Source organism: Urtica dioica, chromosome 10 (assembly GCF_054948205.1).
Source record: "Urtica dioica subsp. dioica isolate 48M chromosome 10, U.dioica_male_clone48M_v1_H2, whole genome shotgun sequence".
Taxonomy (NCBI): Eukaryota; Viridiplantae; Streptophyta; class Magnoliopsida; order Rosales; family Urticaceae; genus Urtica; species Urtica dioica.
The window spans coordinates 7,013,192-7,038,154 of record NC_142765.1 but is presented as its reverse complement, the minus strand read 5'-3'; the positions used below and the strand labels follow the sequence as shown (position 1 = coordinate 7,038,154).

Here is a 24,963-nt window from a genome sequence, read left to right as displayed (position 1 = left end):
GACTGTAGTGACGAGGATGATGACTCGTTCGCTTTTTGTTTGTATAGTGGTCAAAATCTTCCTGAACTTGTATTTTGTGCTTCTGGGCAAACAGTCATTTGTCGATATTTTTCTTTTGACGGCATGGCCTGCCGTACGTTTTTCTTGACTCGCCATCCTTTCGCGGGCCCCAGTTCTGGGTTCATTTTTCGACAAATGAACGCTTTCCCACCTTGCATCGACAGTTGTATGTATTATTAAACTTCCGGATCATTCTGTGACTTTGTTATCTTTATGTCTAGCGTTTACGTTGGTTGTTTGCATATTTGTCTCCGCGTAAGGTTTCAATGTTCGTACAAGATTTTGATGCCACTCGATTTTCTCTCTTTTTTTTTTTACGAGAAGACCTCGACTCTCCGAGCTTTTTTTTTATGAGAAAGATATCGGCTCCGCGGGCTCTCTTATTTTTTGTGAGAAGGACTCGGCTCCCCGGCCTCTACTTTTTTTTATGAGAGAGATATCGACTCCGCGAGCTCTCTTATTTTTTTTTACAAGAACTCGGCTCCCCGAGCTCTACTTTTTTTTATGAGATAGATATCGACTCCGCGAGCTCTCTTATTTTTTTTTTTTTACAAGAACTCGGCTCCCCGAGCTCTACTTTTTTTTTATGAGAGAGATATCGACTCCGCGAGCAGTCCTTTTTTTTTTTTAGAAGGACTCGGCTCCCCGAGCTCCACTTTATTTTTTGTGAGAGAGATATCGACTCCGCGAGCTCTCTTATTTATTTTTTTTTTACAAGAACTCGGCTCCCCGAGCTCTACTTTTTTTTATGAGAGAAATATCGACTCCGCGAGCTCTCCTTTTTTTATGAGAAGGACTCGGCTCCCCCGAGCTCTACTTTTTTTTATGAGAGAGATATCGACTCCGCGAGCTCTCCTTTTTTTTTATGAGAAGGACTCGGCTCCCCGGTCTCTACTTTTTTATGAGAGAGATATCGACTCCACGAGCTCTTTTTTTTTTTTTTTTTTTTACAAGAACTCAGCTCCCCGAGCTCTACTTTTTTTTTTATGAGAGAGATATCGACTCCGCGAGCTCTCTTATTTATTTTATTTTTTTTTACAAGAACTCGGCTCCCCGAGCTCTAGTTTTTTTTAGAGAGATATCGACTCCGCGAACTCTTTTGTTTTTTAGAGAGATATCGACTCCGCGAGCTCTCTTATTTTTTTTCTTTGAGAGAGATATCGACTCCGCGAGCTCTCTTATTTTATATAATTTAATGTGGCTATGTAAATTCAAAAATTTGTTTTTAGAAAATAATCACGATGTTCGATTTCATTTTTAATACATTCTTGGGCTCTACGGCCACTTTTGGAAAGTAAATACAACGAGATAAATCGAAAGCTTCGGCGGCGGTGCTTGCCATCTTGAGAAGGATGGATATTTTGGCACCATTGTCTATTGGAAATATTGGCGGAGGTGCTCCGCATTCCATGGGTGTTTAATCTCTGTTCCGTTCATTTCTTCTAGGCGATATGTTCCGTCGCGTACCACTTGCCGGACTCGATATGGCCCCTCCCAGTTTGGCCCAAGCACTCCAGCTCCGTACACCTGCGTATTCTGGAATACCCTCCTTAAGACAAGGCTTCCTTCAACAAAGCGTCTGGCCTTGACTTTCGAGTTGTAGTGCTTCTCAATGATTCTCTTTTGGGCGGCCATGCGGGTGAACTCTTCGACCCTCTTTTCTTCAATTACATCCAACTCCATTCTGAGCGCCTCATTGTTGTTTTCCTCATCAAAGGGTCCCATTCGAAAAGTTGGAGTCCCGATCTCGACAGGGATGACAGCTTCAACTCGCTGAGTGAGAATGGGGTTTCACCTGTCGCAGTTCGAGCTGTTGTTCGATAGGCCCAAAGGACGAGGGGAAGCTCGTCGGCCCATGAACCCTTTTTTTCCTCTAGCTTCTTTTTTAATGTCTCCTTGATAGTCTTGTTTACCGCTTCAACTTGGCCATTCGCCTGTGGGTGGCGTGGTGATGAGAACGTCTTGTTGATCTTTAGTTGTTTGCATATCTCTCTGACCTTTTTGTTATCAAACTGACTGCCGTTGTCGGTGATTATGGAGGCAGGGATACCATGGCGACAGATGATCGATCGCCACATGAAGTTGGTTGTGTTGGCTTCTGTGATTTTTGCCAAAGGCTCTGCTTCTACCCATTTGGTAAAGTAATCTATTGCCACGATCGCGTAGACTCGTTGTCCTGACGCCATGGGTAGTTTTCCGATTATGTCCACACCCCACTTGCCAAACGGTCGAGCAACAAGGATCGGGCACAACGGTGTTGGGGGTCGTCTTGGGATGTGCGAGAACCACTGACATTTGTCACATTTTCTAGCAAGATCGAATGCATCTTTCTTTAGTGTGGGCCAGAAGTAACCTTGTTTTAGGGTTTTTAGCGTTAGAGATTGTCCTGCGGAATGGTTTCCGCAAATTCCTTCGTGGATTTCCCTTAAGACGTAATTGGCCTCGTCCTCGTCTAAGCACGAAGGAGTGGCTGTGAAAATCCTCTTTTGTATAGTGTGGTTCCTTGTAGAACGTACCTTTGTGCTTGGCATTTAATTCTCTTAGCTTCTGCTCGATCGGCTGGAAGGATTTCATTGCGAAGATAGTCTGCGACGTGCGTCATCCAGTTTGGCTTTGGATCGCCGTTAATTGTGTTAACTTCCCCCTTCTTGATTGATGGGTGCATCAAGGTTTCTACAGGTATTTTCCCAAGATTTTCGTTGTCAGCCCCAGATGCCATCCGAGCCAGAGCATCTGCTTCAGCATTTGAGTCACGGGGGACTTGGGTGATCTCGTACCATGAGACACTCTTTAATCGAAGTCTGGCTTCTTCGAGATACGCGACCATGTTTTCCTCTTTTGCTTGGTACTCGCCTTTGATCTGGTAAACGATAAGCAGAGAATTGCAGTAAATCTTAAGGTTAACTACCCCGAGCTTTCGAGCTATCTCGAGCCCAGCCAATAAGGCCTCGTATTCGGCCTCGTTGTTTGAGGCTTTGAATTGAAATTGGATTGCGTATTTCAATTTTTCTCCTTCTGGGTTGACAAATACGATTACGGCTCCGGATCCGCGGATGTTAGATGCTCCGTCCACGTGGAGGCACCATATAGGCCCGTCCGGGGTAGTTTTCCTTTTTTTTATGCTTCTGGATTTTCAGCGTCTCTTTCGCATTGGTGGAGGTTCACGTCATACGTGAATTCGGCTATAAAGTCGGCGACAGCTTGTCCCTTGATTGCAACCCTTGGCTGGAACTCTTCCCCGTATTCTCCCAATTCTTGAGACCATATTGCCATCCTTGTTGAGGTCCCTCTTTGCAAGGCTTTCTTGATTGGGTATTTCGTCCTTACCATGATCTGGTGTGCTTGAAAATATGGTCGAAGTTTTCTTGCCGCCACTATCAAAGCAAAGGCTAACTTCTCTATCTCTGGATATCGAGTTTCTGCATCTAGGAGAGCCTTGCTTATGTAGTAGATAGGCCATTGCATTCTTTCTTCTTCTCGGACGAGGACCCGCTTACTGCTCTAGCAGACACCGAGAGATATAGGAACAGGGTCTCGCCGTCCCTTGGCTTTGCTAGGAGTGGCGGCGTGGCAAAATAAGTCTTCAGGTCTTGAAACGCTGTCTCGCATTCGTTGCTCCAGATGAAGTTATTTCCTCCTTTGATGGCCTGGAAAAAGGGTTGGCAACGGTCTGTTGCCTTGGAAACAAAACGACTTAGTGCGGCTATACGTCCAGTGAGGCTTTGGACTTCTTTTGCCTTCGTGGGGGATCTCATATCCAATAGGGCCTGGATCTTATCAGGATTAGCCTCTATTCCTCGCTGGTTGACTATGAATCCCAAGAATTTTCCAGATTCAACCCCAAACGCGCATTTGTTTGGATTTAGCTTCATCTTGTATCTTCGGAGGAGTGCGAATGTTTCCTTTAGATCGTTGACATGGTCTTGCGCCTTAAGACTCTTGACGAGCATGTCGTCGACATAGACTTCCATAGTCTTCCCGATTTGTTTTGTGAACATTTGGTTTACTAAGCGTTGATATGTGGCTCCGGCATTTTTTAACCCAAATGGCATCACCTTGTAGCAAAAAAGTCCTCGGTCAGTGGTGAATGTGGTCTTGAGTTCATCAGGTTTATGCATTCTTATTTGGTTGTATCCGGAATATGCGTCCATGAAACTCATGAGTTCGTGCCCAGCAGTAGAATCGACCAACTGATCGATTTTTGGCAGGGGAAAACAGTCTTTTGGGCACGCCTTGTTGAGGTCGGTATAGTCAATGCATATTCGCCACTTCCCATTAGGCTTCTTCACCATGACCACATTTGAGACCCATTTGGGAAACTTGGCTTCGTGGATGAAATTGGCATCGATCAGTTTTTCTACTTCTTCGTTGATCGCGAGGTATCTTTCGGGGTTGAAAGATCTTCGTTTTTGGATTTTTCCCGCTTCTCCAGGAAGCACATTGAGATGGTGTGCAATGATCTCTGGGTCGATTCCGGGCATGTTTGTGTGTGTCCATGCGAATACATCTTTGTGCTCTCTAAGGAATGCCCCCAGCTGATCTCGTAATTTGGTAGATAGGTGTGCTCCGATCTTGACAACTTGTTCGAGCTTGTCGTCATCGAGTATTACAAAGGAGAGGTCGCTTGATGCTTCCACCTTCTTAGTGTCAACTTCTTCCCTTAGGTCAAGGTCTTCAAACGTCTGGGCCTTGTGGATCTCGTTCGGAAGATCTTTTTTGATCTGGTACACAGTCTTTATCATTTCCTCACATTCCTCAGTGATACCGGATTTTCTGTTGCGTGATCCCTGGACGTAGCACATTCTTGAATCAGCCCGATTTCCTTTCATTACCCCTATTCCCGATGGTGTCGGAAACTTCATGAGAAGATGGTATGTCGAGGTGATCGCGCGAAGTTTGTTAAGTGTAGATCGGCCGATGATGATGTTGTGGGCGGAAGGACGATCCACAATTAGGAAGTCAACCAGTCGCGTGGTTTGAGCTTCTCCATCCGTTCCAAAAGTAACTGGGAGAGTGATGGACCCTTCCGTATAGACTCGCTCCCCGGCGAACCCGAAGAGTGGAGTTTTGACTGGGCTCGAGCGGACCTCACCGAGGTTCATCCGTTCGAGAGCTGTTTTGAAGAGGATGTCGGCCGAGCTTCCATTGTCAACGAGGATCCTCTTTACCATGTTGTTAGCCACTTGCGCTTTCACGAAAATCGCATCATTGTGCGGGTGCATTACTCTGAGAGCTTCTTCTTCAGTGAAGTGGACTGTCTCGTACGGGGTGGTTGGCCATTTACTTTCGGTAAGGTTGATGTGATGGGCGTGGGCTTCTCCGGTTGCTGCCCGTGCATAACTCTTCCGCTCATTTGCGGTGTCCCCTGTTTCGGGTCCCCCAAATATGGTCGTCACAATGTTAAGCGGGGCATTTTCCGTGATCCCTTGGGCGCCGCGATTATTGTCGTTATCGGTGGCGGGCCTTTTTCCGCGATCATGTTGTTCTGTTTGAGCGGCGTGTCTTCCTTCAATGGCGCTTGGATTAGCGACCATCATTAGGACGAAGTCTTTTAATTTCCCGTCTTGAATGAGGTCTTCAATTTGCCTCTTAAGTTGTATGCAGTCGGCGGTGAGATGACCATGATCCTTGTGGAACTCGCAATACTTCCTTTAGTCTCTCAGGGATGGGTCCTTATACATGGGCTGCGGGTTTGTGAACATGTTCTTGTGTAACGAAAAAATTCTATCTGGTGTGGTCGTAAGTGGAGTAAAGTCCGCGTTTCTTTGGAACTTTTCGACAAGCAGGGGTCATGTGTTTGACGTAGGGCGAGCGTTTGAGACTGCGACGGTTGTAGCGCGGTTCTTTTTCCTACGCGAGTCGCTTTCGAATTCATCGTCTTCTCTCCGTCGGCTCCCCCTCTCACCAATCTTTCGACTGTCGAGATATTCGTCAACAAAGATGTGTTGACTCTCACCAATCTTTCGACTGTCGAGATATACGTCAACAAAGATGTGTTGAGTGACGCGAGTGATAAGTTCTGACATGGTCGTCGGTCGTTGCTTTACTAGCGATATAAGGAAGTTTCCAGTCCTAAGTCCGTCGATGAATGCGAAAATAGAATCGTTGTCATCGTAATCGTCTACCTTGTTCGATTCTTCGATGAACCTGTTCAAGTAGTGTTAAAGGGTTTCGTGGTTTCCTTGCTTGATGGTTAAGAGATATGACTTTTCTTTCCTTCGAATGCGTGATGCGGCGAAACGTGTGAGAAATTTTTCTTGGAGGTCTTCGAAGGATTGGATCGATCCCCGCTTAAGTCTTTGAAACCACTCGAATGCGGTTCCAGTGAGCGTGAGACAGAATGCTTGGCACATTGTTGAGGGTGACTGTCCTGCCATCTTCATGTTTATTTGATATTGGTGGATATGGGAGAGCGGATCGATGCTTCCATCGTAAAGTGCCATGTTAGGTGGTCGAAAATTTCCTACGACGTCTTCGGCAAGCACATTAGCAACAAATGGCGAGGCTATGCCTTCAATCATGTTTCTCACGATCGGGGTCCTGGTCTGTGCCGCCTGCAACTCCCGGATTTCCTCTCTTAACATGTTGAACATGTTGGTTACTTCATTACTTCCAGCATGTGTAGTGGCAGGCGCAAATCTGGTAGTACGTTCTCTCTCGTTCGATACTTGATCGATTAGAGTGATATGTGCTGCAGGTGGAGTCGCCGTAATTGGTGGGGTGACCTCTTGTGCTCCGCTTATTTCGAGGGCAGCTTGGCGCCTCAGGATCTCCCACCGAGCGTTGAGGTGGCGTCGTAGATCGACGTTAGGCTCTAGACGTCCTGGCGACCTTGTACGCCGTGGTGGAGAAAATCTCTTGACGTCTCCGCTATCCGCTACCTCTTCTCCTTGGCCCAATCTATCGAGAGCAGACCTTCGTGATTCGGCTCTGGTTCCTGCGACAGAGCGGGCGGCCTGAGGGATACTGACGCGTTGTGGGTCGGTGCCTATGTTCTGCAGTTCATGTTGATCTAGCCCTCGAGCGGTTCTTCGTTCTACCTGGGGGTGGCGGCCGATGTCTCGAATACTTGGGTCAGGGTCGTCGTCTTGTCTGCCTTCGATGTTCGCATTTAGTGTTTGCCCTTGTCCGGGCCTTTGACCCCCGGAGTTAGCATTTTGCGGGCGTTCTTCTCTTGCATGGGCGTGTAAAGTCATGACCCTCTCCTCTCGATCTCTAGCGAACTCACTTGCTAGCAGGAATAGACTGTTCTCGAGGCGCTCCATGCGACTGTCTCGTTCGACGAAGACAGTGTCGAGGGCGGGATTTCTAACGCCGGTGGTATTTGGGTGCGGCAGAGGAGGCTTGAAAATCTACCAGGGAGGCTTGTGATGGTTCCGTAGAGGGAGGTGGATTTTCCGGTGGAGAACTCGTGGTTGTTTTCGAGTCCCCCTCCTTCTAGCGCCACAATGTTAAGCTGTTTTTTAGATTTAACATTTGAGGGCACGTGGTGTGCCTGGAATGGTCACGTGCCTGGTCTCGGGTTGGGTCAAATTACTTTTCGAGAGTCCAATGGGCTCAAGGAAATTCGGGACAAAGCCCAAAGCGTCCAAGAGCTTCAGAGGATCTTAGAATCGCAGAGAGAAATAATGCTTTGCATTCTTCTTCGTCGGAAATGCGTTCTTCGCCTTTGATTCCTGGCCTGGAGGTCGAGCCCTGGCCGGAGGTCGACCTTCCCTGGAGGTTGGGCTCGCCTGGAGGTCGAGCTTGGCCCGGAGGTCGAGCTTGGCCTACGGGTCGTCCCTGGCTGGAGGTCGAGCTCGCCTAGGGGGTCGAGCTCGCCTGGGTGGTCGAGCTCACGCTGGAGGTCAAGCTCGCGCTGGAGGTCGAGCTCGTCTGGAGTTTGGCCCTGGCGGGAGGTCGAGCTCGCCTAGGGGGGTCGAGCTCGCCTGGGTGGTCGAGCTCACGCTGGAGGTCGAGCTCGCCTGGGGGGTCGAGCTCGCGCTGGAGGTCGAGCTCGCGCTGGAGGGTCGAGGTCGCGCTGGAGGTCGAGCTCGCCTGGGGGTCGAGCTCGCACTGGAGGGTCGAGGTCGCGCTGGAGGTCGGTCCTGGCTGGAGGTCGAGCTCGCCTGGGTGGTCGAGCTCACGCTGGAGGTCGAGCTCGCTTGGGGGGGTCGAGCTCGCGCTGGAGGTCGAGCTCGTCTGGAGTTTGGCCCTGGCGGGAGGTCGAGCTCGCCTAGGGGGGTCGAGCTCGCCTGGGTGGTCGAGCTCACGCTGGAGGTCGAGCTCGCCTGGGGGGTCGAGCTCGCGCTGGTGGTCGGCCCTGGCTGGAGGTCGAGCTCGCCTAGGGGGGTCGAGCTCGCCTAGGTGGTCGAGCTCACGCTGGAAGTCGAGCTCGCCTGGGGGGGTCGAGCTCGCGCTGGAGATCGAGCTCGCCTGGGGGGTCGAGCTCGCGCTGCTCGCGCTGGAGGTCGAGCTCGCCTGGAGGTCGCCCCTGGCTGGAGGTCGGCCCTCCCTGGAGGTTGAGCTCGCTTGGGGGGCGTGACCGTGCTCCTCGTGAGCTGCCTACGTACCCGCTTCGCGGGATCAGGTCATGGCGTAGTTCAGGGCGGGCGTGTTTGCTATGTGCGTGGGTTCCAGGATTTTTGTGTTTTGGATCTCAAATATTGTTTGTGAGAAAATTCTAGGGAGAAAAGTGGTAGAGAAATATTTGGTATGGATTTGGCTAGTTTTTTTTTCTCTTTTTCCTTCTTTATTTTTTTCTTTTCTTTTTTCTTCCGTCCCCTCTTTGCTTGAAAAAATGTGGTATTTATAGGCCACATGAGACTTCATTTCCTTTCTTTCCGATAGGCTCTGAGACATTTATATTTTTTTTTTTTTATCTTTTAAACAATCATCATGGAAGAAACTTGTGATATTGGATCTTCTTTGATATATGACGTTCAAAGTTTTGTAGGGTAGGTTTTTTTGTGACATGTAGTGTATGAATATCAAGATTATGCGTAGAAAAGAAATATTGATCTCATTGGACCCCAAGTCAATATAAGCACGTGAGGTGTGTAAGGGATTTGGTGGGAGCTAGAACACGTATTAGATGAGTAGTTACATATTTTAATCGGTGAATTTATATTTGAATGACGTCATCGATTGGTGAGTGTGTATTTTATTTCTTGATAATATTACGTGCTTTATATGTTGGGCTTGGTCCAATTGGATTTAATTTTTATTGGGCTTATTCATTCGGCTTAAGCCCGTATTTTGTTTGGTGCGAAAATCGAATATATTAAAAGAATCAGGACCTATATGTACATATTAAACGTTTTCGGTCCACAAAACGCGTTTTAAGTTAAAGTTTAAAGTCAAACGCCGATAAATTGAGAGAAAAAAACCCTTTCGCTAATCGTAGCCGTCTTAAACGAAAGAAAGAAAGAACGTTCGAAGTTTATCTCTCTCTCTCTCTCTCTCTTTTTGATCGAAGTCACTCTTTGTCTCTGGTAAGATCTTCTGATTTCCTCTGAATACAAGCGAGGGATTTTTCGGAGATCGAGGTATAGGGTTTGTCACCGGTTCGGTGCTGAATTCCGTGTTTTTCGTTTTCTTTCCGATTGATTTTCTAATCGATATCAATTGTTGCGCGTTTCTTTCTTTTTCGATTGTATTGATTCTGTTTTTTCTGGTTTTGGAATTCTAATTGTAATCCGAAAAAAAAAGAAGTACCTTGCTTGATTTTGAAGGTTAGGGTTTTTAGAAAATAATTGAGCGTTTTTTTTTTTTTTTGGGGATTTCGATACTTTGCATATTCTTGTTGATTGAAAAAAAACTGTGGTTTATAATCATATGGCGGCAGGAGGAGTTGATGTTTTGAGGAGAAAGGATTCTCGATTCCCTAAAAAAGATTTTGGGCATAGAGAGAACGATTTAAGGGCTAATTATGGTCTTAATCGTAATGATGACGTGGATTCTAGGCCGGTCAGGAGTTATGGCAGAATCGAAGACCGGGAATTGGGACATTCCCAAACTTCCAAGGATCTTGAAGCAAGGAGGAGCAAGGAGAATCAGAGACAATCTCCATCTGAGAAGAAGAGGAAGTTCTCTCCAATTGTATGGGAAGAGAAGGATGTGAGAGTGTCTAACAAAAAGAGGGTCGCTGCGATTATGCCTCCGCTTCTTCCTCCAACAGATGCTCTTTTGGAAGCAAAGAACTCTACTGACTTGATTCCTCATAGTAGCGAGGATGTTAAAGAAAGTGGAGATAAGGTTCTCGGGGAAGGAGCTCAGGAACGGTCGATATCGATGTCAAGGTGGGCATCGAGAGATGACTCTCCTCAGATTATGTCTGATGATGAATGTACTCCGTTCCAGGGAAGAGTGTCGAGCCCCGAAAGTGGGGAGTTTCACAGAGCAAGAACCTCTTCTGACGAGGAAGATCGCTACTTGGGTTCCGGAAGTGGAGGTGCTAAAGGTTCCGAAAGAGAGTTATCCGATGCCTATATGGATAACGACAAAGAAAATGACAATGAAAACGCTGGAGCTAACTCAGATCGTTTCGATTCTGAGGATGACAGCGAAGGTTGTCAGATGGAAAAGCCTACCGAGTCTGTGAGCATGACTCCAAGCTGCAGAAACGTGTTTGAGTACGAAAGACTCAACAAGATTAACGAAGGGACTTACGGTGTTGTGTATAAAGCGAGGGATAAGAAAACTGGCGAAATCGTGGCCTTGAAGAAGGTGAAGATGGACGTTCGCAGAGACGATGGCTTTCCGTTGACCTCTCTGAGGGAAATAAACATTCTCTCGTCACTTAGCCACCCTTCGGTCGTAGACGTGAAGGAAGTCGTTATGGATGACTTTGATGGAGTCTATATGGTAATGGAGTACCTAGAGAATGATCTCAAGGGGCTGATGGATAAAATGAAACAGCCATTCAGCATCGGTGAGGCGAAATGGTTGATGCTTCAATTATTGGAGGGTGTCAAGTACCTCCATGATAATTGGGTCCTTCATAGAGATCTCAAGACGTCAAATATTCTCGTGAGTAAGGAGGGTAATTTGAAGATATGCGACTTCGGGTTATCGCGTCAGTATGGCAGTCCGCGGAAGCCATATACACCTTTAGTGGTTACCTTGTGGTACAGGTGAGCACATACATAATTTATTTGCTTTCGTTAAAATGTACATGTGCAAATTGGTTGAACTTTGAATACTTATGTGTTTTTTGTGGTATCTTGTCAGGGCACCCGAACTTCTCCTGGGTTCGAAGGAATACTCAACAGCTATTGATATGTGGTCAGTTGGTTGCATAATGGCAGAACTTGTAGCCAAGTCTCCACTATTTAACGGGAAAACAGAAGTTGAGCAAATTGATAAGGTTTGCTATAGTTTCTTTCACTCCAATTAGCTTTTTTTTTTTTTGGGCTGTGTTAGTTTTGTAGTAATAGTTCTATCCTCATGTACATATCTCTGAAAACCTTTGCAGATTTTTAGGATCCTTGGCACACCAAATGACACGATTTGGCCTGGGTTTTCCAAGTTACCAGGCTCAAAAGCTAATTTTGTCAAGAAGCAGTAAGTTATTTTTTTTAAATTATGATTTTATTAAACTTAAATCAGGCTTTTAAGTTTTCCATCTTGGTAACTGTAAGTTTAGTGTTTGATTTCACTGTTCCTGTATCAGGTTTAATTCATTGCGCAAGAAGTTTCCTCCCACATCTTTCATAGGTTCTCCGGTACTCTCAGACCTGGGATTTGACTTGTTGAGCAGGCTCTTAACCTACGACCCCGAAGAGGTAATTTCACAAATTCACATTGATAAATTTAGTGTGTGCAGTATATTTATGTTTAATGTACATTTTGTTAGATTTATCTGTTTTGTTCTAATAAACTAAATTTACCTCTTTACAGCGAATCTCAGCCGAGGAAGCACTCAATCACAAGTGGTTTGTTGAAGCTCCTCTCCCCAGGGAGGATTTCAGGCCTTCACTGCCTTCGGTTCAGGGTCAAAACAGGTACCTCAACAGCTGGCAGTGAAGACATTTTACCCGCCGTAATATCTGCTTGACCGAAACCCCATAATATTTTATTTTACAACTAATTTTTAGAAACTGTATGAAGAACAAAACTGCAAGGAAATTTAGATCCCTCCGTGGTAGTTACAGCATTGGGAGAGAAGTGACTGCCACAAAAGCTGGGTCTTGACCATTTTCGAAGGTGTGCGTGAATATCATTGACATAGACTGAGAGGTTCCTAATTCCCATATTTCTTTCTAGTTGCTTTGTATAAATCTCTCTTTTGTAATGTCAATGTGCGACATTGGCGAATATAGGAGCTCTCTGTTTGAAATCAATGAATATCATTCACCCCATCTATTATTCATGCTTCTTCTTTTCTGTGTCTTTTCTCTTTGCATATTTATACTTTGTTTGCGAGTGACTACCGACCTTAGTCGAGCCTCCACGGGAAGAGATTTCCGCTGTGAAGGTATTCAGATACACATTCGTTGATATTAATATCTGGAGACAGTAAAGAGCCCTTCATTCCTTTTTCTATTTTTATCATTATTTTTAGTATTTATCATATCATTAATTTATTTTCTTCTCTTTTTTTTTTTTAACTCGGCCAATAAACCCGAGTTTTTGAGTTGCATCCGCTTTCAATGTTTCTCCGCTTCTGGAGGGCGAGTTTAACAATAATCAGGTGCCAGTTGATGAAGATTCGTTTCTCCGTTTCTTGAAATTTATTTTATTCCTTAGTGTTGTGCTTTTCCTTTATCGTAGTTCATTGGGACCTAAATTGGACAATAAACGTGTATAGCTTTTACTCGGCACGTACTTGGGCGGGTAAGATACTTTCTTGGTTTTTGATCTTTCGAAACATATCGACGTTTTCTTTGCTGCATCGGTTATAAGATTGTTTTGCAGGAGAGAGCATCACTTTCCAGTGATGTTGTTTTCATTTTGAATTTAGGTTCGAGATCCCTTCCTTACTGAACAAGGCAAGTAATCAACCTTCAATGAAAGTGAGTCCTTGACAATGCAATAACTGGGCTTTTCAGTTTATCCTGGTCATTTACCATTTTTTTTTAACAATTATTATTTATTTTTTGAGAAACTATGATGACTTAATCCAATGAGAACTTCCAATCAATTTTTTCTGGGGTCTTCTAAGTTTTATTTTATTTTATTTATGTTCTGATCTATTCTGACTGGACTTCTATATGGACTGGATTGAGAAATTGACACTCGACTGCCGTTGCCTTCAAAATACATGACCTTAATAAATGTTGATTTTTTTTAGTTAGATTTAGATGAACTATAGATTTGATACAGTTACCGCGTAAACAGTAATTTTATAATAATAATAATAATTATTTTAAAGAACTCAGTCGGTATAAAGATCTAACAAAAGGATTGTCGGAGTTGAAGGTGCAGGAGCTCTATGAGAGATCTTTGGGGGCCAAGTGTCACCAAATTCTTCAAGAGGGATTTAACTTTAATTTCTATACATAATTTGTATTTACGATTCCCTTATGAGATTTCGTTTGTGGGGGCTCCAATTTCAAATTCCTAATTGGAGGTTTTTGTACTTTGGTGGGATCTCCGGCCCTTGTCTAGGATGTTATTGCGACTGAGATGTCGAGTTAAATGTAATTTTGAAATTAAAAAAAGAAAAAGAAAAAGAAAAAGATTAGCTTATAAAATGGGATGATAAAGACATAGCTATGACCGTGTGCGAACTACTAGCCCAAATAGTACTTTGAGAACTATCAAAGGTTATGTGGCACCTCTTAATCTCTTGGTGTCAAGCAAAAAACAACCCTAAGCTGACAAAAGGTTTAAAATATCGATACCGATATTCATACCAAGGTTTTGATTTTATGGATATATCGACGGATATTTTATAACAGTTTTAATACCGACTATCGATTCTATCGGTGTTATATCAATTACCGACGGATATATCGACAAAAAGTGTATAACAACATATAATAAAATATGTACCACTATTTATATTTTTAAATTTCTGATAAAACAATCAAATTTAAAATACACCTATAACTTTTTTCTTATAGATATACATTATTAATATTTACATTAGTTTCTCAATATTAAAAAATGTAATAAAATATTTTTTTTCAAAGAAATTGTAATATTTTTCAACTACATTACAAATATTCTTTAAAATAATAAAAAGGAATAGTATTATATATTCAATTATTTAGTCTATTAGTATAGATATTATATATATATATATATATGTAATACGTTATTTGTCATATGTATATATATATATATATATATATATATATATATATATTTATATGTATTATAAAATATAAATAAGGAAATATTGATGATATCACTATACTAAGTATAATTAATAAGTAAAAGATATAAATAATAAAAAATAAAGAAAAATAAAATAAAAGACATATTAAATTGTGTTATTTTCTTTTATTAAAAAAAAATTCAAATTTGGACAATATTTTGGATTTGTTAACTACTAAAAAATATCGGTATTTTGTCGATATATCATCGATATTGTAACTATATTTATAAAACGATAACGATTATAGCTGATATTTTACCGAGACTCTTCAAAAAACGATATATCGGCGATATATCACCGATATATCTCGATATTTTGAACATTGAGCTGACACTACTACCTCTTGCACTCTTGTGTGAAGACATGAGTTCAATCTTCCGAGACAACAATATACGAATTGTATGAATGAAAATATTGTAAAAAAAAAAAATGGAAAAACAAAACAATTGAGTAGAGTTTACAGGCAAATAAGCACCATTGACGAAGATGAAGGTTTATTTGGTGAAGAATTAGAGGAAGATGATTATCCTTTTAACAATGCCTGATTTTGGAGAGTTCAAATCTCTTTGTAGAAGCTTCCCGTAGTTCTCAATATGTATGACTTGCAAGTTAAAAATCAGATTGAAAAGAGTGCTTGCCGTGAGGTAAATTTTGGCTGATGACGGCCACAAAGAATATATGCACTGTTTTTCTCTTGGAAAGAAAAAGAGAAAAATAAATTACTTTCTTAAATTATTAATTTATTGCAAGCATATAAACACTTGAACAATCCTATTTAACTATCGTGTATATATATCATCACCAATGAAATTTTCGGAAAATAAATAATTTAAAAAATGGAAAATGTTGACGCTGTTCCAAAACATTGTACAATTAGATATATCAGAGCATTATTAGTGAAGTTGATCTTCATTGGGTACTAAAGGTTATGGTCTTCCCTAGAACAAACAGAATCAAAGACATCTCAACAAAGAAAATCGTATTCACGAGCACACGATCTATCGTCCATCCGAATATCGTAGCTCCTCCCAGATTAGACTGCACATAAGTTACTGCAACAAAACAAAAGTGTCAACTACAAATTAACAAGAGAAGAATAACAAATAAAAAATTATAAAGCTTGTATTCATTCCTACCAAAAGCCTGTCTTTTGTGATACAAGGACGTAGAAGAAGCAGAAGCCGTTTGGGTGCTCGTGGTCACCGGCTCGAAATCGGCGGACTCCAAATCACTTTCCTGCGAAATCGTGGGTCCCGCGGCTCCGTTCGGAACATCCGCTCGAAACGGATTGTCGGAGTTGCATGTGACCAAGGCATGCCATCTTGTAGTGACCGAGGCGAGGGCTTGAGCTCTATGCGATATCTTTGCGGCCGAATGAAGGCATATAATTATACCGGCTACCTCGACGATAGAGTTGATCTTTACGGTCGTGATCATGACCGAGCCATAACAAATAGTACAAAATCATAAATCAATTAGGATACTGCAAAAAGGCTAAGTGGGTTAAAGTCTATTTGACTGTACTAATGCTGTATTTTTTTTATCAACCAATAACATAATATAGAAAGAAGAAAAAAAAGAGGAATTTAATTTAATATATATATATATATATATATATATATATATTTTATTTATTTTTATTATAACTTTGATATTAGTATATAATATGTGTAATTTTATTCGATAAATGAATGATTTGAGAGACTGTTATGAACTTCGGTATCGTGATCGAATCTCCGGGTAATTATAGACCCCCGGGGCTCTAATAATATCTAAATGTCCCAAGTATCGGTATCCTAATAGTAGCTTATGAATTGGGATGATAAATATATAACTAGTAATCATTTGCACATAAGGATACCAAATTCTGTAAAAAAAAAAACAAAAAACTTACAACAAAATCGCCACCGTTGAAAAAGTTGACGACTCCGCGGCTCCCGGTGGTGTGCAACAAGGCCACGAACTGGTCGGCGGTGACGACCAAGAACTCGAGGAGCAGAAATATCCGGAAGCGGTGGCTGATCTTCGAGAGGTGGTGAGTGAGCCGGGCGTGCTCCTTGATATAGGCCGACACATCCATGTCTCTTTCTAGAAGCTTCCCGTAATTCTCAAAGTGTATGACTTGCAAATTGCACACCAAGTTGAAGAGAGCACCGCCCGAAAGGTAGATCACGGTCGTGTATGTCCACGAGAACACGAGACCCACGATCCCCGACACGGCTTGCAACGTGAAATGTCTCGTCCGAAAGACTTCCCAGGCGATCTTCACGACGAAGCAAGGGAATACACAGACCGCCAATAATCGAAAGAAGGCCTGAAATAATATGTATAGAGGTGTTTGAATCGCCTAGATAGTGCATCATTTAAATTTATCTGGGTTCTTTCTAATGAAGATACAATCTTTAATCCAAATTTATAATACCCATCTCCTCCGTTCAATAGTTATAGTATGTACCATGTCTAAAGATACAATCTTTATGTGAGACTGTTTGAACAAAAACACCTAAGATAAATATGCATGAGTTAGTGAATAAACTTAAATCATCGAGCCATTAGAATTTTAAAATTTTCATAGCTGAAATATTTAAATTCATCTAGGTTCTTCTACTCAAGATACAATCTTTAACCCGGATTTCTAATACCGATCTCCTCTGTTCAATATTATATCATGTACCCAATGTCCAAAGATTCAATCTTAAAGTGAGAGTGCTTGCAACTTTGTACAAAAACACCTAGATAATACACATCATTTAATGAATGAACATAAATATCAAGCCAATTAAATGTAAACCAAAATATTATAATCATCTTTCTAATCAATGTACAGTCCTTAACCCAAAACAAAATTCATTGAGAGTATTTGAACAAAGATACCTTGATAGTTCCCTTACAAAAATCATACAGGACACCTAAGTAATAGATACATCATTTAATGAATGAAGTAAAATCATCAAGCCAATCAAATTTACATTCTCATTATAATAAGTATTAAATTTCATATTATTGTATACTTATTAATCCTATGAAAACCTAAATCCCAATACTCATCTGAGTATGTGAACATGCAAAAGATGCATTCTTTAAGAGTCACATCATTTTTTCATTTTCTGTTTTCCATTGTCACAAAAATTGTATCAATCATGTAACTTTAATCCGTACGAAACATCTAGAACAAAATCAACCCCTTTCAGCTTTAACTAAAACAAAAAAACACCAAATTTAACCCTATTAAAATAGACATGCAAAAAAAAAAAAAAAAAACACTTACTCTGATCTTGCATATATACTCTTGACGAAACTGAGTAATATGACCGTGAGACTTGTCCACAAACAAGAACCTTCTCACTCCATACTTGCGAAGATTGTGAGACACGCAGAGCAGAGAAATGGCAGCGACGAGAGAGCGAGCCACCAGAATCTCAAGCTCGAAGCTTTTGATCTGAAAATCCTCGCAGTTTGAGCAGTAAGACTTTCGGATGATGAGAAGTGGGAGTCCAAAGCCCAGAAGGAGGAAAGAGACCCACGAGAGAGCGAAGCTGAGGATCGAGCTCTGACAGAAACCGAAGACTGTGAGGAAGGTCTTTAAGCTGTGGAGAGACTCGCTGAGATCTGATTCTCTGTCCTCGATTAGTGGGGTTCGTTGTTGTTGTTGGGATTGAGTCTCAGCTTCCATTTTTTGGGTTCGAGAGTAGATTATGAATTGAATTGATGAGCTTCTAATAAGAAGTGGGTTTGGCTTTTAAGTTGAAATGCATTTAAAGAGCGTTCAAAACTGTTGAGTATTATCATTATTATTATTATTATTTTTTAATGAAGAAGAGCAAAAGGCCAAAAGGGCAATGAAAGAAAAAGTAGATAAAGTGAAAAAGAGAGAGCTTGATAGTTATGAGGAAATAAATATTGATTGACACTGATTGCTGAATAGAAATGAATACGCGATTATTAAAGTGTTTTCATGTGTTTGTTTCTTTTTTCTTTTTGGAATAAAAGGGGGAAGAAATGGACGTTTGGGAATAAGTTCTCGTGATTTCGTTGCGTAAAGTGACAACTTGGAATATGATTTCAAACGACAACGGTTCAATGAAAATAAAAAGGATTTTATTTTTTATTTTTTTTATATGATATAATTTTTTTTTTCTATGTAATAAAAAGGTTTGATTAGTGACTTTAATATGTTAGTTTGGAGTCCAAGGTTTCAAATAAAGTCGGGTTTGAGCTATAATTTACCTCTCGGTAAAACATCAACGGTAACGAAATCCAAGTGGTACATAGATAGTTTTATTTATTTATTTTTATTTTTATATATTTATTTATTTACGCAAGTCATAAGCATTTCTCAAATTAATGTATAGTTTTCTATTTATAAAAAAAAACAATTGATAAGATCTTCATTATTTCTATTTGGATCTTGTTTAAAATTAAGAATCACTCAAATATTATTTGAGATCAATCTTATTTTTAATTATTTTATCTTATATAATACCATTATTATATGTGTTGCTAAGCAGTCTCTTATTAAATTCTTACTGGTAAAATCCGTGTCAATAATTTTCAAATGACCATTAAATACTCATCGGTAGCAGAAGTATCAATATCGGTAATTAATTCTTGATTTGGACTAACAATTATATCAGTTTACAAATATCTTTGTACTTTGTTCGTAGCTTGTTTTATTTTGATTGTTGTGATTTGAATCCATCTTATTTGGGAAGTAGCGGTGCTTACTAGTGAGGTAGCTCATTGTGTCAATATTTGTTGGTTCGTAGTTTATTAGATGTATATAAATAGTTTATTATAGAAAATTAGGATAAATACTATTATTGTATATTCGAACTAACATCTCCAATAATTTATTTACTTACTTAATTTTTTTTTTCATATTTTTCTCCCTTTCAAAGTTCTTTTGAAATGTCATTTTTTTTTGCTCAAGGTTTGTGATGTCAATTGATTTAGTATATTAAAATTTAATTCGAGGAGATGGATACACTCGAATAAAAAGAGCACATTAAAACACATTTTCAATAGAGAAGATTTTTCATCGATGCCAATGAAGTATACAAGAACAAGAGATGAATTAAAACATTCAAAATACTCAAGTGAAAACCATTTTAGCCTTTTGTCATCTTCAATACTTTAAAATCTGCACGTGAAAAAGTTTTTTAAAACACAAATTAATCTTATAATTTTCGTTGTGTCCAGTAACCCTATATCTCACACTTATTTTAAATAATTGCTCAAGTTTTTATTTTATCAAGAAAATAATCCAATAGACCAAAATTAATTACATTAACTGTTCAGTTAATTAAATTAACTGTGAAATTAATAAAATTAACAGAACCGTTAATTTAATTAACTTTTGAGTTAATTTTATTAATTGAACAATTAATTTAATTAACTTCGGTCTGATCGGCTATTCTTATAATAAAATGAAACTTGAGCTAGATCCTTGAAAATGAGGTAAAAGATTGACTAGTTGCAACAAATACTTGTAATTTTAATATAATATATTTAATAAAGAGAAATAAAAGGAAGACAGAGAGAGAATGAAAGAAAGAAACCCAAATTTTAAAAGTTCATAGCTCTTGATTTCGACCTTCGTTTCGACAATTTTGGTATCAAAGTGAAGATATCGGAGGCTAAATTTCTTTTAAGACCGGGCTTGACTATGTTATCTTTTAAGCTTAAATTTCATGACTATATTGTCACGAAACTAAACTGCAACCTGTGAACAACAACATCACAAAAACTTGCAAATTCATGACAACAGTGTCACAAAATATGAAATCTTTAATACCATTTCATCCAAAATTAGTAGAGCATTTGACGTTACAAAAAAAAATGAGACTGCAAACTATACAATGTATTTGCATCTATAGTTTCCAATCCCTACTCGACATCAAGTTGGAAACCAATATTTGTCAAAGAATCAAGTGATTCTAAGCGAATTTGCCAAATAAATAATAATTTCTATAACCGTGTTGTCACGAAATCAAGAAATTTTGTGATCTTTTGTCACGAAATCTCAAAGTTTATTGACAACAAAGTCACGAAGCATAACATTTTCTTGACGACATTGTCATGAAAATTTGAATTTCTTGAGAAATTCGGCCATAATCAGTTGGTTTCATTGTAAAATAGTGGTTTCTAAACTGGTGTCAGTGTTGGATACCTAAAAAAATCACAAAATAAAAATTTTAGACTACATAAGCCATTGACACATTTGGATCATGAGACGATGACATGTTTTATTATGTAAATTTAAAAATTAACATAGATTATTTTATGTCCCTTAGAATTTATCATTTTCTTGAATTTTTAAAGAATAACATTAGTAAGGAAGTATATTTGTAAGAATCGAGTTTTACTCGGCGTACATAAACAAAAATTTTGTACGTTTTACAATCTTGGAAGCTTCGAGTTTATCTCAAATTAATTTAATTTTCCCGAACGAGAATTTCAGTGGTCTCAAAAATATTGAAGAGTCTCGAACGTCTGAATAATTTCCGACATGCCTTAAAAAAAGCATTTGGAATAAATTAAATGGAGTATGAAAATTTTGTGATTAATTTTCGGTGTCATCCTCCATTTATTTGGATATGAAATATTGAGTTTTGGAAAGAAATGACTTATTTGCAACAAAGGAAAAATAGTTGTGGAGGAAATTAGAAAAGGCAAGGGAAATGAGGGACTATATAAATATGTTCAAGCTTATCCATAGGGTATGATAAGCCTTCCTCATCTCCTTCATTCGGTTATATTACCGATTGAAAGAGAAAAAAGAGAAAACTGTGGAGAGAGAGAGAAATGACGAGAGGGAGAGACATGAGGAAGAGAAAATTCGAGAGAGCTTCTATACCTTGCCGGAATTCGTATAAGTTGTTGGCTCGGCGTGATTCCGTGCAGAAGGGGATGGAGCACGTCGGAGTTTTTTTTTCATGAGGTGGACTCAGTGCCTACCTTAAGTTCATTATCTAAATGAAAGAATTTGACTTTGGCTGAAATTAAACGATCTCTCAAGGCCGAGCTCATGGATGAAATTTTCTTAAGTGTGAGCCCAAATGTAGTGGAATATTTGAGATTCTCCAAAAAGGTAAGTAGATATTTATTTGCAATACAATTTAACTTTGTTTGCTATGGCGTGTTATGCACATGCCACAACGTAAGATTTATTATTGTTACATGTCACTTGTAGATTGCATGTTATTTTTTTTTTGAAAATGAGCCGCCTAAAACCTCTCCGGCCCCCTCAGGTGCGACGAAGAGGAAAGCGCACCCCTTGCCTCTGAAATTACTGAAGACCCGGAGGTCAAAAATTGATTCCGAACAAGAGTCGGAATCTCCCTGAGATTACAAAAATCAGATGCGTGATCTACGACCGCCCATTTACACAAAGCATGAGCAATACGATTCACATTCTGAGGGACCCAACTAAAGGAAATACTATCAAAACACGTAACTTGGTTTACAATTGCCAAAAAAACCGGGAGGCACCTACCCTCCGGACACTCTGACCCGTCCCGAAGCGCGAACATGACACCTTGGTTGTCGCCTTCGATTATGACTTGCTTGAGGTTCCGAAATTTCGCCAAAAGCACAGCCTGCAAAACGCCTATGAGCTCGGACTCCAACGCCGAGGTAGCAGCCACCGAGCTGCGCCAAAACCACATAAAACGACCCTCCGAATCTCTAGCCACAATCCCAACTGCCGCGCCCTCGGGAGAGAAAGCCGCGTCCGAGTTGAGTTTGACCGAGCCTTCCTCCGGCGGCCGCCACCTATCTTCCCGACCGACGCCCGGGATACCTCTATTTCTCTTATCCTTGGCGCTGATGGAGTGAGCCAAAATTGACATCCTCTCAGCGATTCCCGTCCGGATCGAGGCCTCGGTCTGCCCTCTATTCAAAGTCTGAGGAGCATAAATACACGAGTTGCGCCACTGCCAAATCGCCTCTAAGATCATGCAAGCCTTGATCAGCTCCCCTAATCTGGATGTCTCCGACGACCTACCCCTCCCGCTACGATCCAAGATAGCTCGGACCAGCTCCAATCCTGTGACGTTATCTTCAAAAACCAACCCCCAGTTAGTCCCCTCGCAGCGCCAGAGACTTCTAGCGTTCTCACAGCGAAAGAGGACGCGCGCGAGTGTTTCCTCTTGCTGGCCGCAGACTCGACACGCCGTGGAGACCGCGAGACCGTGACGAGCCAGTTTCACAGCCGTGGGTAGGCACTCCGACGTGACTCTCCACATGAATAGCCTGGACCGCTCTTGAATTTTTTCCTTCCAAATAAACCTCCACACTTCCTCGGGCTGAACTGCAGGGCCACGAGGAGCCCTAGCCGTCCTCGCCGCCGCAGAGCTCACGGTGAACTTCCCCGACGAGTTGCCCAACCAGATCAGGCGATCTTCACGCTTCCCAGCAGCCTGGTTTCCTCAATCTTGCGCGCCACCTCGACCGGGAAAATCCTATAGATCAGCTCCAAGTTCCACTCGCCGTCTCCCGGGTTGATCAGCTCTGACACCCACATATCCTGATTCACGCCGTCCCACGTCTCGATGAGCCTATCCGGGTGGAGCCAAAAATCTCGGAAGACTTTTGTTTGGCTTCCCAAATCGACCAAGTGGCACGAGTTTCGGCGGATGATTGCTTGAGTTTCCAAAATATCCTTCCAAGCCGGGGAATTCCCGTCCATATACACCACATCGAGAAACCTTGAGGCATGACAATACTTAGCTCTAAGAATCCGAGCCCACATAAGATTGGGGTTCGTGGCCAAATTCCACCCAATCTTGGTCATAAGAGCCATATTCGTGTCTTCGAATCGTCTAAAGCCGAGGCCTCCACTAGTTTTAGGTTGACAAAGTAACTCCCATTGCCGGAGCGCTAAGAATCTTCCCTCTCCACTCCGTCCATGCCACCAAAACTTCCTCGCCATTTTGTCTAAGGATCGACAAAAAGTGTTTGGGAGCTTGTAGGTAGACATAGTATACGTAGGAATGCTTTGAATCACGGACTTCACAAGTGTGGTACGACCCGCCCGCGAAATCGTCTTAGCCATCCACCCCTCAAGTCTATCATGAACCTTCTTCTTCAACGAAGCAAAAGCTTTCGACTTATTGCGGCCAATTATCAAGGGGTTGCCCAAATACACCACCTCTTCCGAGCATTCTTCAATCCCAAGACGGATCCCTACAACTCTTTTCAAAGCCAAAGAACAATTTTTAGAGAAAATAAGCCCGGATTTAGAAACGTTTACCTCTTGGCCGGACCACCGTTGATATTTCTCCACACAATTCCACACCGCTTCGACTTCCCCAACCTTTGCCCGACAAAAGAGGATTGTGTCGTCGGCAAACATGAGGTGAGAAATGCTTGGGGCCCGTCGGCCAATTTTGATTCCATGGAAATGGCCCAAACTTTTCTCCTTGGCAAGGAGGCGGCTAAGCACCTCGGCAACCATGATGAACAAGTATGGTGACAAAGGGTCTCCTTGCCGGAGCCCCCGCTCAAGGTGAAGTGTCTGTTGTCAATGGTGCCCACAAGAAGAGTTGTAATCTTTATATTGTACATTTGATGTAATAAAGTCTCATGAAGACTCTTGCTTGTAATTACTTATTCATTAATAAAAAGTTGAAACGTTCATTCATTCTTTCGTGTCTGTTTGAAGCTTTATGATAAAACATTAGTCTTTAGTCCATAAACAAACTAAACAACTTACGAAGAGACAAATGTAGATTTGCATGAACAAACTCTTCGTAGTTTGCTTAAAACGATATATTCGCAATCTAAGGGTCAACGAACTATTGACCCTAGTATGATTGTTAGAAGAATCTATGATGTCTGGTTATGAGGCATTGAGAGTTGGAGACTCTATAGTTCTTCTAGGTATCTTCCAAAGGTACTGAATTGACCAGTGCACTTCTAGAGACAAGATAAGAACAAACCATTTAATCTCTTATGTCTCGAAGTCACTACGTATGAATTGCATCGTGCTTACCTTAATCCTGAAATGAGACATGTCATTTCACACCTTAGTATTCTCATTTGAGAAAGTCAGAGTTCGGACTCACTATGTGATTCCGAACAAGGCCTATTGGTGAAATACTAAGTTGTGAGAATGTCATGAGTAACTTTGTGAAGTTCTCATAGATATGGAATTCATGTACAAGATTGCTGAAATGCAATGTATATCACCTCATGCTTTGTTCCTTGGAGTGTGAATAAATGAACTGGCCAGTGTCCAAATTGAGTCTTGACTCTTTTGGATGAAACAATGTGACTTGTTAGCTCCTCGTCAATACATTGTTTCTAACTTATTCACAAGCGACAGAGGAGTTGAGGAAATAACAGCTAGAAGGGTAAAATGGTAATTTTGTAAATCCCGACTAGCTGATGATATTCATGAAGGGTAAACACTGATAACATTCTGTGGATCCACTCATTACAATTAGGTTGAATTTTTTAGTAGAAAATAAATTCATTTGAACCGAGAGATTTTCAGTGTCAACTCTTTAGTGGAGTCAGTTGACATTAAGCTAAACTTGGAAAAGGTTTGTGAACTTTTGAGTCCAAGTATTTAGCTCAAGCTTTGTTCATTTGGA

General features: G+C 41.1%; 4 protein-coding genes across 9 annotated transcripts; 1 reads left to right on the top strand and 3 right to left on the bottom strand.

Moving 5' to 3' along the window:
- Nucleotides 1-1,434: 1,434 nt before the first annotated feature.
- On the bottom strand, nucleotides 1,435-3,333 carry LOC149383327 (uncharacterized). The gene is made up of 4 exons (XM_089627750.1): nucleotides 3,233-3,333; nucleotides 2,577-3,170; nucleotides 1,974-2,328; nucleotides 1,435-1,833 (listed from the first exon to the last, which is right to left on the bottom strand). Exons 1-4 carry the CDS (start codon nucleotides 3,331-3,333, stop codon nucleotides 1,435-1,437), a joined length of 1,449 nt encoding a protein of 482 aa, XP_089483876.1.
- Nucleotides 3,334-9,403: 6,070 nt separating this feature from the next.
- LOC149383326 (cyclin-dependent kinase G-1-like) lies at nucleotides 9,404-13,197 on the top strand. Of its 6 annotated transcripts, none has more exons than XM_089628444.1 (9): nucleotides 9,404-9,533; nucleotides 9,887-11,174; nucleotides 11,272-11,407; nucleotides 11,516-11,604; nucleotides 11,714-11,825; nucleotides 11,941-12,044; nucleotides 12,138-12,733; nucleotides 12,814-12,876; nucleotides 12,958-13,197. In XM_089628444.1, exons 2-7 carry the CDS (start codon nucleotides 10,195-10,197, stop codon nucleotides 12,232-12,234), a joined length of 1,518 nt encoding a protein of 505 aa, XP_089484570.1. In that variant the 5' UTR covers nucleotides 9,404-9,533; nucleotides 9,887-10,194; the 3' UTR covers nucleotides 12,235-12,733; nucleotides 12,814-12,876; nucleotides 12,958-13,197. The 6 variants fall into 6 exon arrangements, with proteins under 6 accessions (XP_089484570.1, XP_089484571.1, XP_089484567.1 ...); XM_089628445.1 differs by lacking the exon at nucleotides 9,404-9,533 and adding an exon at nucleotides 9,569-9,587; XM_089628441.1 differs by lacking the exon at nucleotides 9,404-9,533 and having other exon boundaries at nucleotides 9,745-11,174; nucleotides 12,138-12,517; nucleotides 12,670-12,733.
- Nucleotides 13,198-15,220: 2,023 nt separating this feature from the next.
- On the bottom strand, nucleotides 15,221-18,125 carry LOC149383325 (uncharacterized). The gene is made up of 4 exons (XM_089628252.1): nucleotides 17,634-18,125; nucleotides 16,260-16,679; nucleotides 15,502-15,784; nucleotides 15,221-15,417 (listed from the first exon to the last, which is right to left on the bottom strand). Exons 1-4 carry the CDS (start codon nucleotides 18,036-18,038, stop codon nucleotides 15,275-15,277), a joined length of 1,251 nt encoding a protein of 416 aa, XP_089484378.1. The 5' UTR covers nucleotides 18,039-18,125; the 3' UTR covers nucleotides 15,221-15,274.
- A 3,466-nt stretch (nucleotides 18,126-21,591) lies between these two features.
- On the bottom strand, nucleotides 21,592-22,611 carry LOC149383324 (uncharacterized). The gene has a single exon (XM_089627749.1). The coding sequence runs from the start codon at nucleotides 22,609-22,611 to the stop codon at nucleotides 21,592-21,594; it is 1,020 nt and encodes a 339-aa protein (XP_089483875.1).
- Between the last annotated feature and the right edge of the window lie 2,352 nt (nucleotides 22,612-24,963).